This window comes from Thunnus maccoyii, chromosome 14 (genome assembly GCF_910596095.1).
Source record: "Thunnus maccoyii chromosome 14, fThuMac1.1, whole genome shotgun sequence".
In the NCBI taxonomy this organism is placed as follows: domain Eukaryota; kingdom Metazoa; phylum Chordata; class Actinopteri; order Scombriformes; family Scombridae; genus Thunnus; species Thunnus maccoyii.
Genome location: NC_056546.1, coordinates 26,860,811 through 26,876,446, shown reverse-complemented (window position 1 = coordinate 26,876,446; position 15,636 = coordinate 26,860,811). Strand labels below are relative to the sequence as shown.

Below are 15,636 nucleotides of genomic sequence, written 5' to 3'. Positions count from 1 at the left end.
TGTATTACACACAACAGCAACACCATGCAAAAAAGTATCCCTTATTTAATCCCATACCAAGCTGTAAAAATCATATTTTTCTTAATGGAAGCGCAAAAATGAGTTGAGATCATTTCACTTGTTTCCAAAGTAAATCAACCTGTTTCTAGGATTTAAACAATACTTGTCTTTTAGAAAAACAATGATCATTTAGTCCTTGCTTGTTTAGTAAAAGTAGGTTATTTCAACATTTTTTACAGTGAGAAATAAACTGGTGAATATGTAAATGTAAATTACATCTGATCACTGCAAATATCCACCATAAGAAGTCATTTAGTTTACTGTGGAGTCTTTAAATGTTGTGTTTCTTAAAGAAAGTGAACAGATCTGTCAGAGGAGTGAGATAACGTCTCTTTATCAAGTAGAAATTGACTTCATAAATTGTCCACTTTACATTTTGTTGCTGTCTTTCTTTTGAGATACTGACAATTGAAAATAAAAAAATAGGTAAAATTATATGATAATAAAATTATATAAATAAAGGATAAGAGTGGCGTTATTCAATATTTTCTTTACCGTCAACAAATTTCAGGAAAAGACTAAAATCAAAAATGTCTCCAGCACTTAGCCCCAAGCTGAACTGCAGTAAATCTGTAAAAACAGTTCAAAAATATATAGGTTCATTTTTTTAAAAGGATCAGTAATTTCCTAAAACAGCTGGGCACTGTAGTTTTTAGCTAACATTACTCAAACAAGAAGGAATAGTGCATTTGTTGAGATTGACATTAATAGATTTTGGACAACGATGGAGGTCTATGGCACAGAGGAATGAGATATATTAGGCTTTGAACACACAGGCAATACGAAGAAGGTAGGAAGAGCAAAGAAGACAGATAAATAAAGGGTAAGGAAGGATGGAGGGTGGAGGAGTAGAGGGGGAGGTGAGGTGAGCTTCTGGACCAACTTTATAGCACTGTGACAGATGCTACGATGCACCGTAACTCAAAGCTGGATGGCACATGGACCTTTACCTGGCAAGGACAAACGGAGAGGACACACACACTCACACAGGGATATCCCTTGTTGGCATTCTACCCTGCAGATTTGAATGTGCTGTGCAGCTTCAACTAGTGCAGTCTACATTTTGCATAATAAGAATTTAATCCTATATGACAATGTCACTATAAAGCAACAGTGTGCAATAGCAGGGCTGATGTGCTTTTAGCACATAAATTCTTCTTTCTATTTCACAGATGATTACAGATTTATGGAGGTTTTGGGAAAAGTGTTTATGTAGGTCACTGACCTTTTTACCTGCTCACCTGATGGGCTCAGTCTCTTGTGTGTTTGTGTGTGTGTGGTGTTGTAGGAACTGCATCTAGGGACCATTTAATCAACCTGCGTGCCTTGCCTGACCTCCTCATCCGCACACTGTGCAGGCACACACACACACACATATAGTTCCTATAAAAGATAAGCCCGACAAAACTCTGTATTCTCCTTATTGCCAACAAATGCCATGAAAAGAGCAAAACCAACAATGAATTAATCCTACTAACAGGCATTGTCTGTATCTAAATCTTTATATATCTTATTCCTCTGTGTCATAGAGCTCTATTGTAGTCCCAAAAAAACACATCAAGCATGGGCACTGTAGTTTACTTTGACTCACTCCCACAAACACCATCCTGCTGTCATAAATACTCACTAGCACACCAAATGTGTAATAATCCACAGCTGAAAATAGCCCCCAACAAGTGCACTATTTACTCCTGTTTTAGCAATGTTTGCTTAAACTACAGTGGCCAGCTGTTTAAGGGAAATCATTTATTAACTTTTAAAAATGAAACTGTATATTTGTGAGCTGTGTTTTAATATTTATATCTTCTATTTTGAAGGAAGTCACAAAGTGTTGGCAGATGGACCAACAAGTTGTTGGTTTTGGTCTTTTCATGGGATTTGTTGACAGTATGAAAAATATAAAATAACAACCACACGCACACTTACATCTCATCAGTGCTCAGTAAACATTCAGTTTAAGATATTCTCAAGTATGAACCAAATATCATCACTGTGAGTCCACTCATTCTCACCTCTTGCTAATGGACTCTGCAGGCAAAGTTTCCCTTCAATTTCCTAAATTGCTTCCCAAAATGGTTTTGGACCCAGAGTCTGGATCCTCCTTCAAAGTTTAAAGTTACAGTTAAGCAACTCTAAAAAGTCAAAGACCCCCTGCTTGACATACAGTAGATGTGTCCAAAAATAGGGCAGATAAAATAGCTGAGTCCTTCAGTCCTTGAGCGTCATTACTTGCCGCTAAGCCAAATGTTGGCACGGCCTTCTCCACTCCTGGGCTTTTATAAAGCAGGGTGGCATCAGGTAGGGATTCTGAGCCAGCTCCGACGCTTTCCCTGTAATGACTCAGGCCTCTATGGCCGAGTATGAGTCACTCCTCCAGTTCCTGGATCGATATTCAAGAAGCGGGCAGACATGAATCAAATAACAATGAGTCAGTGTCAGAGAAAATCACCTCACAGCCATTTAGAAATTAAGAACTCCAACTCTGTCTCTCATTCTCATTTTCTCTCCAACACTTAGTTTTTAAGTAAATGTAGTCCCTTGTTACTCAGTTCTGTTGTGAGATGTTTAATTGAAGACCTTCAAAAGTTTCATTCTGTCCCACTCAAACCTGTCTCCTCAGCGTTCGCTTTTCCTCCGCCCCAACCTACTCTCGCTCCTGTCTTTAATCTAGTCCCCACACACACACACACAGACACATACACACACTCTTACTGTAGAGGAGTCATCTGCAAGATTGATTGGAGCTCATTCTGTGTCCTATTATAGACGAGTATTAAAAAGTTTCCTCCCTCTCATGCTATTTGTGAAATTGAATGGAAGGTAAAATGCATGCCAGAATTAGAAATGGGTTTCCGGTTTGCAGCGAGTGTGTGTATATCTGTGTGTGTGTGTGTGTGCGTGCGTACAGAAAAGGAATTTGTTTGCATGCAAAGGAGATCCACCTACACTCACTTTAACACCTTATTATTTGCAGAAAACACTTTATCACCTTTACAGGCAGATAGAAATCTGGAGATTATGAAAGTGTTCACATACAGCGTGTTAGGCTGCATCAAACCGACATGAAACTCACATAAAAAGACAGCGTTTTAAGGTGCTCTTGGTGAGAAAAATGCTTTAATTCTGCCAAAATGACACTAAATATAGACAAAAACTACAAGGCATTTTGTATTTATTGTTAAGTTATGAACATCGTGATACAGTAAGCTGTATTTTCATAAAATAAGAGCGATAAGCAAAACTCAATTAGGACTCTTGGTCTTTCTGGATAAAGTCAAAATGAGTAGAGCTACAATGATTAGTCAATTAATCAATTAGTTGTCAACTATTAAATTAATCACCAACTATTTCAATAATTGATTCATAGCTCCGGCTTCTCAAATGTGAATATTTCCTGTTTTTTCAGTCTTCTGTGATAGTAAACTAAATATCTTTGTGTTATGGACTGTTGCTCGGGATCAAAGTAGATATTTCTAATAGATAGGATGTCATCTTGGGCTTTGTTAAACATTTTTCACCATTTTCTAACATTTAATGGACCAAACAACTAATCAATTAATTGAGAAAATAATCATCAGACTGATCGATAATGAAAATAATCATTGCAACTGCAGCCCTAAAAATGACTTTTTGCATTTTATTGTAATTGACCACCAAATGATCAGTACCTAATAGAGATGTTTGTCTGAGAAATTATTTTTAACACAGTCATGTGACAAAATTTTTTTGCCACTTTGATTGACGAACCCTACTTTATTAACAATACAGAAAAAGAAATAGTGTCTGCATATAATGTACATATACAGCCTTCCCTTGTGCTTACCTCTGCATTAGTGCATGTATGTGATGTGCTGTGGCCTGGCTGCTCACCATATGGCAGCAGGGACATGGAGAATCTCTCGCTCTCTAGTTTTCTCTATCTGTGCCAAGCTCTGTTGTTCCTCCTCCATCCCTTCCCCTCCCTCACTTCCGTCAGAGAACCCACCATGCTGAGCTGCTCGGGTGTACTCTCACCTCCCCCACTCCCTCCATCCCTCCTTCCATCCTGCCTTCTTTTTCTTATATCACACTCTCTCTTATTCTCTCACGGTGTTTGAACGTACGTACGACTCATTGGAGAAGAGAGAGACGAGTAAAAATGATCTTCCATCTGTGATTTCTCTAATTTGTCCGCATAAATATAGACTTTTTAAAGAATTGGGTTTGAAAGTTTTGGTTATATAATAAATTAACAAAGAATGATGCCACAGACTTAGGTTTTGGGGAAATCCCAACAAAGAGGGAAAGATGATTCATGCCAAAACTGACAGCTGTGATTTAATACACAACAGTATGAGTGTATGTGATGCTTCTTAGCTTACCAAACTAACTCTTCATCGTTCATTTCCTCCTCTACTATTCTCACCTCCCCCTTCCTCCACTTTCTCTCGATATACTTCCTTGACTGCCTTTCCACCCACTCGCTCCTTATCCTCGCTCTTTCTCTCCGTTTCTCACTCCTTCTCTCTTTCTAACTCGCTCTTATGATTCCCACATTCTTTACAAATGGTGCCCATCTCCCTATCAAAGAGCCAGTCTCTCTAAATCCAATTTGAAGATTCTTTATTGTGATTCTTATAACTAATAGCATCAGCGCTCTGTCTCTGTCTCTCCAGTAGTAACTTGAAGCACCATAAAGCGCGGAGCAATTGAGAAAAGGGTTCTGCTATGGAAGCATTCTCACATCAAACTGTTTTTGTTGAGTGTAAGGTTGCCAGAACCACAGGGCATGAGCTAAAACGTTGATGGCTGATGAATATTGAAGAGACAACTTGTGGCAGGTAAATAGTTTAACTCCTCTGTTAGAATCATCTAATCCTGCTTATGAACCAGCTTCACTCAAAGGACAAATATTACCAGTCTCAATATAATACCAAATCTGATGTATGGCCTAATGCATTATAATAAAGGGGCCATATTCTGCACATTTACAGATCTATATTTATATCTGGGGCTCTACTGGAATATCTTTGCATGATTTACAGTTAAAACTCCTTATTTATCTTATACTGGCCCTTTATGCAGCCCCTCAGTTCAGCCTGCAGTTTTAGCTCCTGTCTCTATAAGGCCCCCCCTCCCAAGGAGCCCACTCTGTTCTGATTGGCCAGCTTCCGGAAGCTGCATCACAGTCGACCTCCACTTGGAAGGCTATATCATCAAACTATGAAACAAACTATAGTAGTTTCATTACCTTTTCTTGTTTTTTACTTGAAATGTCAACTTCTCAAATACATCCGTACATGTTCTAGCCGAAATATGCCAGTGGACAACGCAAACACATGGAAAAACCTTGGCACCAACCTTTGCAGACGAGGCTACAGAACCAACAGCCGTTTATGGGCATACGCAATGATCAGCTCGTCACAAGGTAGAAAAAATGTCGCAAACTGTCATCAGAGCAGGTTGAAGTTCTGGCTTTTGACTTGCAAGGAGCATTTCTATATACTTTAACCTCAATTTTTGGAACTTTGACCATGTTTAACAAAGATATCTGACATAACAATATATAAATAACAGAAAATCACAAAAATACATAATATGGCTCCCTCAACAATGAACAACACACATAGCCTACTTCTGAACTCTGCTGCCTTGTTGTACATCAAAGCAGGGACACAGCTCTATTCATCTAGTTTTCTATATATTTACCCTATGAGGCTCACCATCAGCAGTTCATAGTTAACCACAAGCTCAGTGCTTATAATCCCCTTATAATTGATCCCAACGCACTTCAGGTATATGTTAATGAGCACAACATGTGCTACTGCATGCATGATGCCCTATAAATCCTCATAAACACTGAGTGGTGAGGCCTTCAGCTTTGATAATGCAATTTAAGACGTTCCAGGAATTTTCCAGGACCTGTGGACACCCAGCATGTCAGCCGGCATGTGGGGAAGTGGGGGTGTAGCAGAGGGGTGGCTCGACACATGTACTGTGTTACCACCAGAAGTCAATAAGCCGCCAACAACAGTCCCCCCACCGGTCATTTCATCGATTATTGGCTCCAGTATCCCCACCTGGCCTTTGTATAAATGGACCAGCAAGAGTATGGGGCCCATGGGAGGGCGTTCACCAGCTTTATGGTATTGCTCAAGTCATGTACCCCATCACCATTTGTTGCTGCATGGATGTTCAAGAGTGCACAAACTAACATACCAACACATACATTTGGAATTAGACAAATACCTCAGGAAGACTATTTTTAGATTACATTTAAAATGAGATAAAGAGAGAAAAGACTGATGAAGTGAGAGGGAGAGACAAGAAAAAAAGAGAAGAACAAAAATGAGAGAACAAAAGATAAACATAAGAGAGAGAGAGAGAGAGAGAGAGAGAGAGAGAGAGAGAGAGAGAGGGTGGGATGGAAGGAGGGATGAAAGAGAGAGAGGAGGGACAGATGGAGAGAGCACCAGAGCCAACAGCAGAGCTAAGTGGGTAGTGTGCTCCCCAGACAGCGCTCCATATGGCCTGGCAACGCCATACACAGCCAGGCCGCACACACACACACATACATACGCAGCATGTATACACACAGACACACAGCATGTATACACACACAGCTACTAAAATACACATGACACAAACAATTCACACACGTAGTGCATAATCACACTTTGCCATGTTTCCACACATGTACAGGCTTCAGTCTGAGGGGGGACGCGACGGGGTGATATCCCTTGTTCTTAAAATAATGACATAACCATCCGCTTTGATATATTACCATTCCCTCTTTTCATTCTCTTTGTATTAAGTGTGACACTTAATAAAATATAAAACCTGATGTTTACTGTAAAAGCTATCAAAATATGTTACATTTGAAACTGCTCAGATGCAAATTTCCTACAAGCGTAGTTGAAGGGGAGCGCTTGTTTCGTCTTGTGCACAGCTTTTATGAGTGGAAACATCCCCTTCAGCTGAGTGTCAGAATGTACTCCAATTCCTTTACGTGATTTAGAATTAAGACATATCAAGAAAAATTTTAAATCAGGTTTGTCAAATACTACAGCTGTCCAAAAGGTGCTCACTAGGCTACAAAACAAGGTCACCTTTGTTTAGTATATGGATGGCATCTTTTCCAGTCCTGACAACAACAACAACAAAAAAAAAAACCCTCAGCAAATCTGAAAGAGTAGGGGCTTGTGGTATTTGACAGTCACTGGATTACTTTTTCTCCCAAACCGACATGGTGAAATGCAGAACTGGACAGGTGACCATGGCCACTTTTTTTTAGAAGAGGAAAAGAGGTTAGATACAATGACTAGTAACTCTGTGCTTGCAAAGTGCTTTTAAGGAATACTGTAGACTGGATTTCCAGGGTGCATCATATCCATGACATCATGTGTCCTTGATCAGTCTTGTTGCCTGACAAAGTTTTAAAGGGTAATTCAGGTTTATTACAACTTGGATCTTATTTTTGTTGTCTTGGCCTTCATTTTCTATCGGGTATGAATATGGATATAACACTGTGCTGACCAAAGTACTTGATGAATGGTGGGAACGTGAAGACATTGCTACAATAAAATCTGACGAGGCAAAAAACACGAGTCAATTCAGACAGGTTGTAAATAAGCATTTTAGGCAGATTGTCTAAACAATTTTATTTGAAGGTGAAACTGAAAGCGAGCACACCTGAGATGTTGGTAATAATAACTCACACTATGTGCATGCACTTCTACAGCATGTGCTGCAGCTCAAAGTTGAACCAAGAAGTCAGTCTGTAAAGGCCTCATTAAAGTGCTTGTTGTGTCATCTAACAGCATCTGAAACTGCATTTCCAGTATCCAAATCATTGTGATTGGACTACACATCATACAACTTAATTTCTTTTCAAGCATACCTTAAACCATGGACATTATGACTAGGGACAATTGAGGTAATAATTTTAGCAGTCGCCTTTGTTTTCTCTTCCAAATAAATTTGACTAATCTGGAGCTTTGTTTAAAACCTGTATGGTCAAACTTATTGCTCATGTTTCTTGCCACGTCAGACTTCTATTCACCAAGTTAATTTAAAAAAATAACTTAATGAATATAATGTAATTACTACCAATAGACAAAATGACCAATTTTACAAAAATAAGACCGAAGTTGTAATTAATATGGAATTATCCTTCAAAGAGTGTTTGACTATACATGGTGTAACATTCATTTGAAAAACATAAATGGGTAGAATTGACAAGGTGATGGACCACAAAGCAAGTCCACTTATCAGTCAGACAGTGTAACTGTGTAATTATGATAATATCTGGCTCATACCATCACGTCATAAAACTCCCATTCTTTACTTGTGACTATTCAAAATATCCAGTCATAACCAACTAAAAATGTGTAAGGCTTAACCTGTGTCTTATTTCTTTATGTTGAAACTCAAACATACAGAAATGTAACTGAGAGAGTGTCAAATCCCTCTCCGGTCCCCACTGGAGCAGAGACTCATGGGAAGACCAGGATAACAGCCAATCCCTGAAGGAAGTGAGGAAATGACTCCTCGCCAATCCCAGGGCTCACCGAGGTTACTACGGGGCTGCTGGGCCATCGCCATGGTACCCTGCTATCAGGGGACACCTGGCCAATCACATTTAGTGATGTTAAGTGTAAACATCCTTACACTATAGTCACTACAGTGTGAGGATGCACTATAGTATAGTGCATCCATGGCACCTTTACAGAAGCATGGGGTTGACTGTGCAGACATGGGTGGTTGGGGGAAGATGCAGGACTGGAGAGAGGCTTAAATATTCTATGTATGTGAAAGTAACGGCACTTTGCATAAATTTGACCAGACTGGACCAGTCTGTTGTTTTGGATTAAATTAGTTCACACCAATTTCATCGACACCATACAACACTATTTTGCAAAAAATTAACACAAGAACTTTTAGTGGCACATCTTCAAGAGAACATACCAAATGCTGAATGACTAATAACCATTTGATACTGCATGGACTTTACTCAAATTAAAGAATAAAATGCTGATTCAGTAACACAAGGTCATTAATACGACACACTGTGACATACTGTGGTGATATTATCATGTGAAAGCCTTAAATCTTCAGTTATGGTGATTACAGTGGAAGGATTATACGTTCCTCTGCGGACTAAGAAACTTCTGCAACTCTTGGCTTATTAAAAGTTTAAAAACCCCTTGAGATGAAACTCAAAAGTACATAGTGGTCAGGTTTAAAACAAGGCATTTTCTCTTGCAGTGCTTTCAGATTGCCAGCAGCTCACCAGAAATTCCTTCTATCCCTACTGAGCCGATCAACCTGACAAATGTTTGGCAGTAGATAACCATCAGCCAGGTTTCCCTGCCCACTTTATTTCCTACAGACGTTATAATAATTCTGTGAATAAATATTATACCACGAGAAATACACAATGAGCAGTCTGCCATGCAGGGATTCCCCAAGCTATGTTTAATGAAATAAGTACAGGAATGACCAATATTCTCCTTGATGAGATGCTCTATAAACAGTACTGCTATTAAGAAATGTTGATTGGGTTTATCAGGTTGCACCAGCTAGTCCGGCTAACAAATGCTAACCCTACCTGGTGAGTAGATGATTTTTCACCAAATAAAGTTAAAACAACTTCCCAAACACCACGTTTTCTTTGTTCTTTACTTTAAAAGTGCTGAAATCCAAGCTTTAAACACAACTTCATTGAATTTCTTTTGCTGTTAGCTATACCACTAGTTTCAGCATTGAGGACAAATGATCAAGATAAAAAAAAGCTAACACAGAAACTTTGTTGCTAGAGGAGTATTTTTTTTAGGTTATGCTAAGTAGCTAAGCTACCACCATGGATTTAAAACTGTATGTGAATTTTGTATTATACATTAGACTTCGTCATAGTGGTAAATTTGACGAAGATGTACTGTAAGTTGTTTCTGTTGCAATGCTAACAAAAGGCTGTACAGATTAGACAACCAATAGCTAAAATAAGTGACAACGGTAAAATAAGAAGCCCATTAATTATACTCTGTGTATGTTTATGTGTCACAGACAGAGAGAGATCAAGCATAATGTAACATACATAACCACTGTGCTAACGTTCATTCATTTCAAAGAGGTCACTGCATTAGCAAAGCAGGGGTACAGACACAGACATAGCAAAAATTTAAAAAAAAACTAAGGTCATTTGGCAATGAAGTTAAAGCTGGCTAACGGTTGGACATGCCCATACCAACAAAGTATCTTGCATTTTTTAACACAGTACTGTTTTTGGTCTAAACACCTGCTTACGGAGCTCAACATCCTGCTGGGTTGGTGTGGTTTGCCTTAGAATTACTTTATGAATATGGTATTATCTCTGTCCCAGTTCAGTGGTCTTTACAGAAGGAATACTGTCCTCAATACCAACTGTAATGTCTGGTGTTTAGAGGAATAATGTGGGGAATACTGACCGGATAGGCACAGATTGTATAATGTTATAAATAGGGGCCATATTGTGGGATTCCTCAGAGAAGCAGATGTGCTCCAGCTGACTTACTCTGTAATCCCACCTCACTCTCTGATCCAACAACACACACACTCCAACACACACATACATGTGCACGCAGATAGAACATAAACAAGCTTTATCCTTTGATCATTGTGTGGCAGAAAAAAGACATTACTGGCTGTAGAAGTCACTGTGAACAGAAATGCGTGGAAACTCGCATTTCAACGTGCAAATAAGCCAGCGGGGACGGAGATGCTCATATAACATCAAAGAGCGAAAACGACAGAGTCTGTTTCAAGTAGAGTTGGCAATTCAAGTCTGTATTAACAACCAATGATCAAATAACCAGACTTTACACACATACCCACACACACAGACATAGCAGTGATGGAAACATGATCACTGAGTTGAACCATTATAAAGAACCGCTCCTGACCAACCCATCAAACATACAATCCCCACTAATTGGAGACGAGATGGGAGGCGTTATTTCAGCAGAAGTCAACCGCTAACCACCGGCAGCCTCAGTATGATGGCAGTTGGCAAGTTAGCATCACGATTGAAATGCTTCATGATTCATGATTTACAGGTTTAGAGAAATACAGAAGTAGAGACATCACCACTGCTGAAGCTGGATGTATTTTACCAACTGTAAATTTCCAAGTGAAAGTTGACTTCTAATGATAATCATAATATCATTCAACACTGAAACATGTAAATCACCTGGATAATTTAATGTTCACTGGCCACCAGTGGTCATTGTGTAATCAATATTTCAACTTCATTTCTGAGAAATCACACAGATCCTTAGCAGTTATTGCTATTAAGAAGATATCAGTGAGACAAGATTTGGAGTTATAGTATATTTAGAACACTTCATCGTCACAATCAGTAACCACTACACCACAGCTGCTGAATTGGTTAAAACTGATCCACAATTCAAACTGATTCAAACAACTGTGCTTGAACGCACAACCTCTAACTTTAGCCAGCCAGTAATGGCGCAACATAATGTTAACCTCTGTAATGCAATGCTGCTTGGGATTCATAGTTGACTTCGATATTAAAGTTTCTGTGTACACTCTAACTTTGTATCAGTTCTGTTTTCCGAACATTATACTGGTGCCTAGTGTTGAAGTGCTGAAAATCCTCAAACACCTTATCTCCTGCGAAATACTGCGAAAACAAATTCTTACTTTCAGAATCCTAAGTGACTGATATGAACCCTTTTACTTTGCTACACTGTTGGCCTACACAACCTACGATTGTACTCTCATGCAAGGCCGGAAAAACAAAGCTTTTATGGCAACTTTACTGGAAACATATTTTTGTGTGTATCATAAAAATGTTGAGCTAGCTTGAGTGGCTCTCCAACTGAATCATCTTATGACCATATCTGTAGCTGCTTCGCCTCTTGTAGCATATAACAAATGAGAAAAACTGTAAAGAACAAAGGCCCAGTCACATCCATCTTTAAAGCAGCAAAAATTTTTCACTTAATGGAATCACTGGGCGCAGTGGACACACTATTTCCAACACGTGAGTCTTTCATGTCAAGCTGAGCTTTAGGGAACTTTGACACACCAATTCAAGCCTGTTACCTACTGCTGACCTTAGAGGAAACTGTGTGAGCTATCATAGCTTATTACCTTTGTTGCACCTTTCACTTTTATAGAATTGTTCTCTGCTAGAGTATAACATAAATACGTGTCTTGAATACACTGTGAACTTATTGTCTCATTAGCAGCCAGCTAGCTAGCAGCCAGCCAGTTTGGAGAGCTATTGTGACCAACTAGCGGCGTGTTCCCAACTGGCTAGCATGCAGTTAATTCGCCAGCTACAGCCCTGCTAATAATCTCTACATTACCAAGTTTATAGCACCACTGATTTCACAAGGACGTGCAGATGAACTTCACTGTTAGATTTTTTGGTGTGGCCATAGTTTGACTCCCATCACATTTGCATAATGTCCACCTTTCAATAAATTGATGAAAAGTCAGCTGAATTACATGAATCAACATATGCCCCTCAGACCAAAAACAACTATCAAATGATGGATATAAGCATATTCCAGACACATCTGATTGAAAATGGCTTATATTACGCTGGCTCTACTATGCAAATAAAATCGGTTACGTATTTGATATCTTAGTCCATATCTGCATTTCTAATCATCCATCACAGCAGTCTTGTAGTGAGATGATGGTCACCCGTTTTCCAAAGCTCACATGAAATTCCACATACAAGTGAGAGGAAGTACTGCAAGAACTGAAACATGTCATGTACACATACACATGGTAGTCATTCCTCCAGACGAGCAGCTTGGCAGAAGAGCTGAGCAAACTGCGAGACTCACATGAATCCAGCCTAAGCCAGCAATTCTACGGAGGAGGACGACAACATCGACTAGTCTGTAATGACTCAACGGGATCTGGACTGGACTTATCAGACTGATCATGTCCATCTTCACAGCGGACGCTACTGTACTACACTGATAGATGACAGCCAAGCCCAAAGCAACAGGGCTGTGTGTCTTCACAGGCATAGCTCCTAAATATAAATCTAAAAATCTAAATGAGGTGCCAGTGCAATGTCATTCCACTTACAGTATAATACAAATTGCACAATAATGACTTGAGTCACACGTCTCCTAAAGTTGATCACCAGAACGGGAGTTTATCTTTTGTTCTGTTGACTCATCCAAGGTGTAAAATAGGTTTCACAACAAAACATGAATGAGTCAAAAGAACAGACTGCCAGCTCTTGACTAGAGGTTGTTTTGGGCCACTGGGGTGACATGACACTGAAGTGACGCAAAGGCAAATATAGGACCCATTTTTAACTAATATAGGTCAGTTTCAAATTCCAAATTTTATCAACTGGGTGATAATTAGTTGGTGGTTGAATAGCTACAGTTGCCACTCACCGGACATCATTTTGCTGGGGAGGTTTTTTCTGCCCAACCAGGTTCACCGTTCTTGCTTGGATAGGCTTCTCTTCTCTGAAACACACAAAGTAAGAAAAATACTGTTAGTTTGTTATGCTAGGCTTTGCTATGAGCTTTTAAGTATCAGTATTTGTCTTCTTATCCTCATAAAACCTTGTGTTTTGATATTTTTTTCCCTAGTTGTTCTGATTATGTTCTAACTCCTAACGAATTGTAACAAAGGTCTGTTTTTAAAAGTACAGCTTTTTCGTGTCACCTGAGTTCAAATGACATTGCACTCACTCCACCAATTGAACCAAACTACAAAAGCAAACGCATCAAATATAAACTAAACTGTAGAGAACACTCATTCAGACTTTCTTTGCAGTGTTCAACATACCTTCAGGCACCAATGACAGGCCTTAGGCAACAATGACATGTTTTCAATATGCCCACTGACACATTTTCAGTGTGATTTAAAAAACGCCTCATCCATAAACATGAACAGTGGGCTCTGATCAGTCTGATCACAGAGGGAACTCTAGAGAGAAATCCCCATCAACGCCCACGCTGTCTGAGACAGAAGAAATGTCTTTTCATCATCAGTACTTTCAGTATCCCTCTCATTATGAGACACATTAGGAATGGTGAAATTTCTTTGCTCCTCATTGATACTAACCATCTTCTGTTGTACTGACTGAGTGAGGAAAGTGGTGATTGAGGTAGGTTTGACATCCTCAAGTTACAGAGGTAATGGATACTGTGTGCATTGCAAAGGGACCAATGCTACCTTTTCAAGACTGATACCACCTTTAAATATCATGTAGGCTTGGGCTATTGCTGGATTTTGGTGTCTGAATAAAAGAGGTTTAAAGAACCATGCCAGACAAGACTATACTCTTTTAGATTTCTGGATGTGCTTCCCAACATTTCAGACATCCATTGGTTTCTATCCATCACAATAGACATCAAGTCTGCATTATTGTTTTGTCAGTGTTACATTATTATTACATGGTAATGCAGCTCAAGCAGAAACAAAGAAGTTTCAAAAGTCTGCTTATAGATCTCCATATTGTACAAAAAAATAGTGGAAGCCAGTGTTTTTCCAAAACTTTTTTTTTTCTCCAAAGATTAATTCAAATTTGTAAAACACTACAGCAGGGTTCACCCAATGGTTAGATGTGATGCAGGGTACAAAATTAACTTTTCTGTCAACCGGCCAAATAGCTAGTGAATGTTCAAATTCTACCAGCCACTCAATAGAGTCCTTTTTTTGGCTGGTGAGTGAAGCAAATCTACCAGCTACTTACATAGTTTACCAGCATTTGTCTTTTGGCTGCTGCTGATTTTGTGTCTTGATGTAATGTATTATTTTTATATCTCTAACTGAAAGATGTCTGTCTTGAATATTAAAAAAAGCTTAAAATCAAGTTGTTAAGCCTTTCTGAAATCTTTCACAGCACTCTTGAAACTACAATACAAGTGACTTTCTCACATACTGATATATTACATTTTTTCCAGATATCTGAAAACATTATTGATATTGTAATATCCATATCACTATAGAAAAAGTAGATTGGCACAGCTAAAAATGTTAATATAGTGAGTAGAATACGTAAATTGCATCACAACATACCTATATACACACCACATCTTCCACATCATGCAGAAAATACACACACAAGCATACACACAAACACCACACACTCCAACAAAACCTTTTTCACACACTTGAATCAGCTTTTACAATGAATACTTATGTTGTATGTGACTGTGTGTTCCCTGTATAGACCTAAAACAAGTTCTTTACATGTGTGTCTAACTTCTCAGTGAGGTCAGTGATATACTACTACCTCTTTATAAATGAAAATAAGGGATCAATTGGAGGACACTTATCATTCAATTACTTAGCCCTCCACTATGCTTTTAATGAATACTGACGTGAAGTGATTGCAATGCGATGCAAGAATGTACTTCCACTGAGATTCTCATTTCATCACTTCACTACAGTAAGGAGGGCTATCCTACTGGCTGAGCTATCAATAAATCTGATCGTTTGACCTTAATTTGTAACAATACAATGCACTTATATTAGGATATTTGTGACTGTGCTTTATGTGCTGAGTTCTTTAAGGTGAGTTTCGATGGTTACTGGTTAGTGAGGGAA

General features: G+C 38.9%; 2 protein-coding genes across 22 annotated transcripts in view; one reads left to right on the top strand and one right to left on the bottom strand.

Annotated features, from left to right (window-relative positions):
• asrgl1 (asparaginase and isoaspartyl peptidase 1) overlaps positions 1–15,636 on the top strand; it is a 69,701-nt gene that overhangs the window by 27,335 nt on the left and 26,730 nt on the right. For 2 of the 6 annotated variants that reach the window (XR_006099933.1, XR_006099932.1), the window contains one exon: positions 8,481–11,612. The exons of the other annotated variants lie outside the window; for them this stretch is intronic. The gene's annotated coding sequence lies outside the window, so the exon portion shown is untranslated. Of the gene's footprint in view, positions 1–8,480; positions 11,613–15,636 lie in introns of those variants that run through there. 6 annotated transcript variants of the gene reach the window in all.
• Positions 1–15,636, bottom strand: part of LOC121911669 (regulating synaptic membrane exocytosis protein 1-like) — a 101,313-nt gene that overhangs the window by 83,474 nt on the left and 2,203 nt on the right. For all 16 annotated transcript variants that reach the window (XM_042433384.1, XM_042433387.1, XM_042433390.1 and 13 more), the window contains exon 2: positions 13,470–13,544. In XM_042433384.1, coding sequence (XP_042289318.1) covers positions 13,470–13,544 — 75 coding nt within the window. The remainder of the gene's footprint in view (positions 1–13,469; positions 13,545–15,636) is intronic.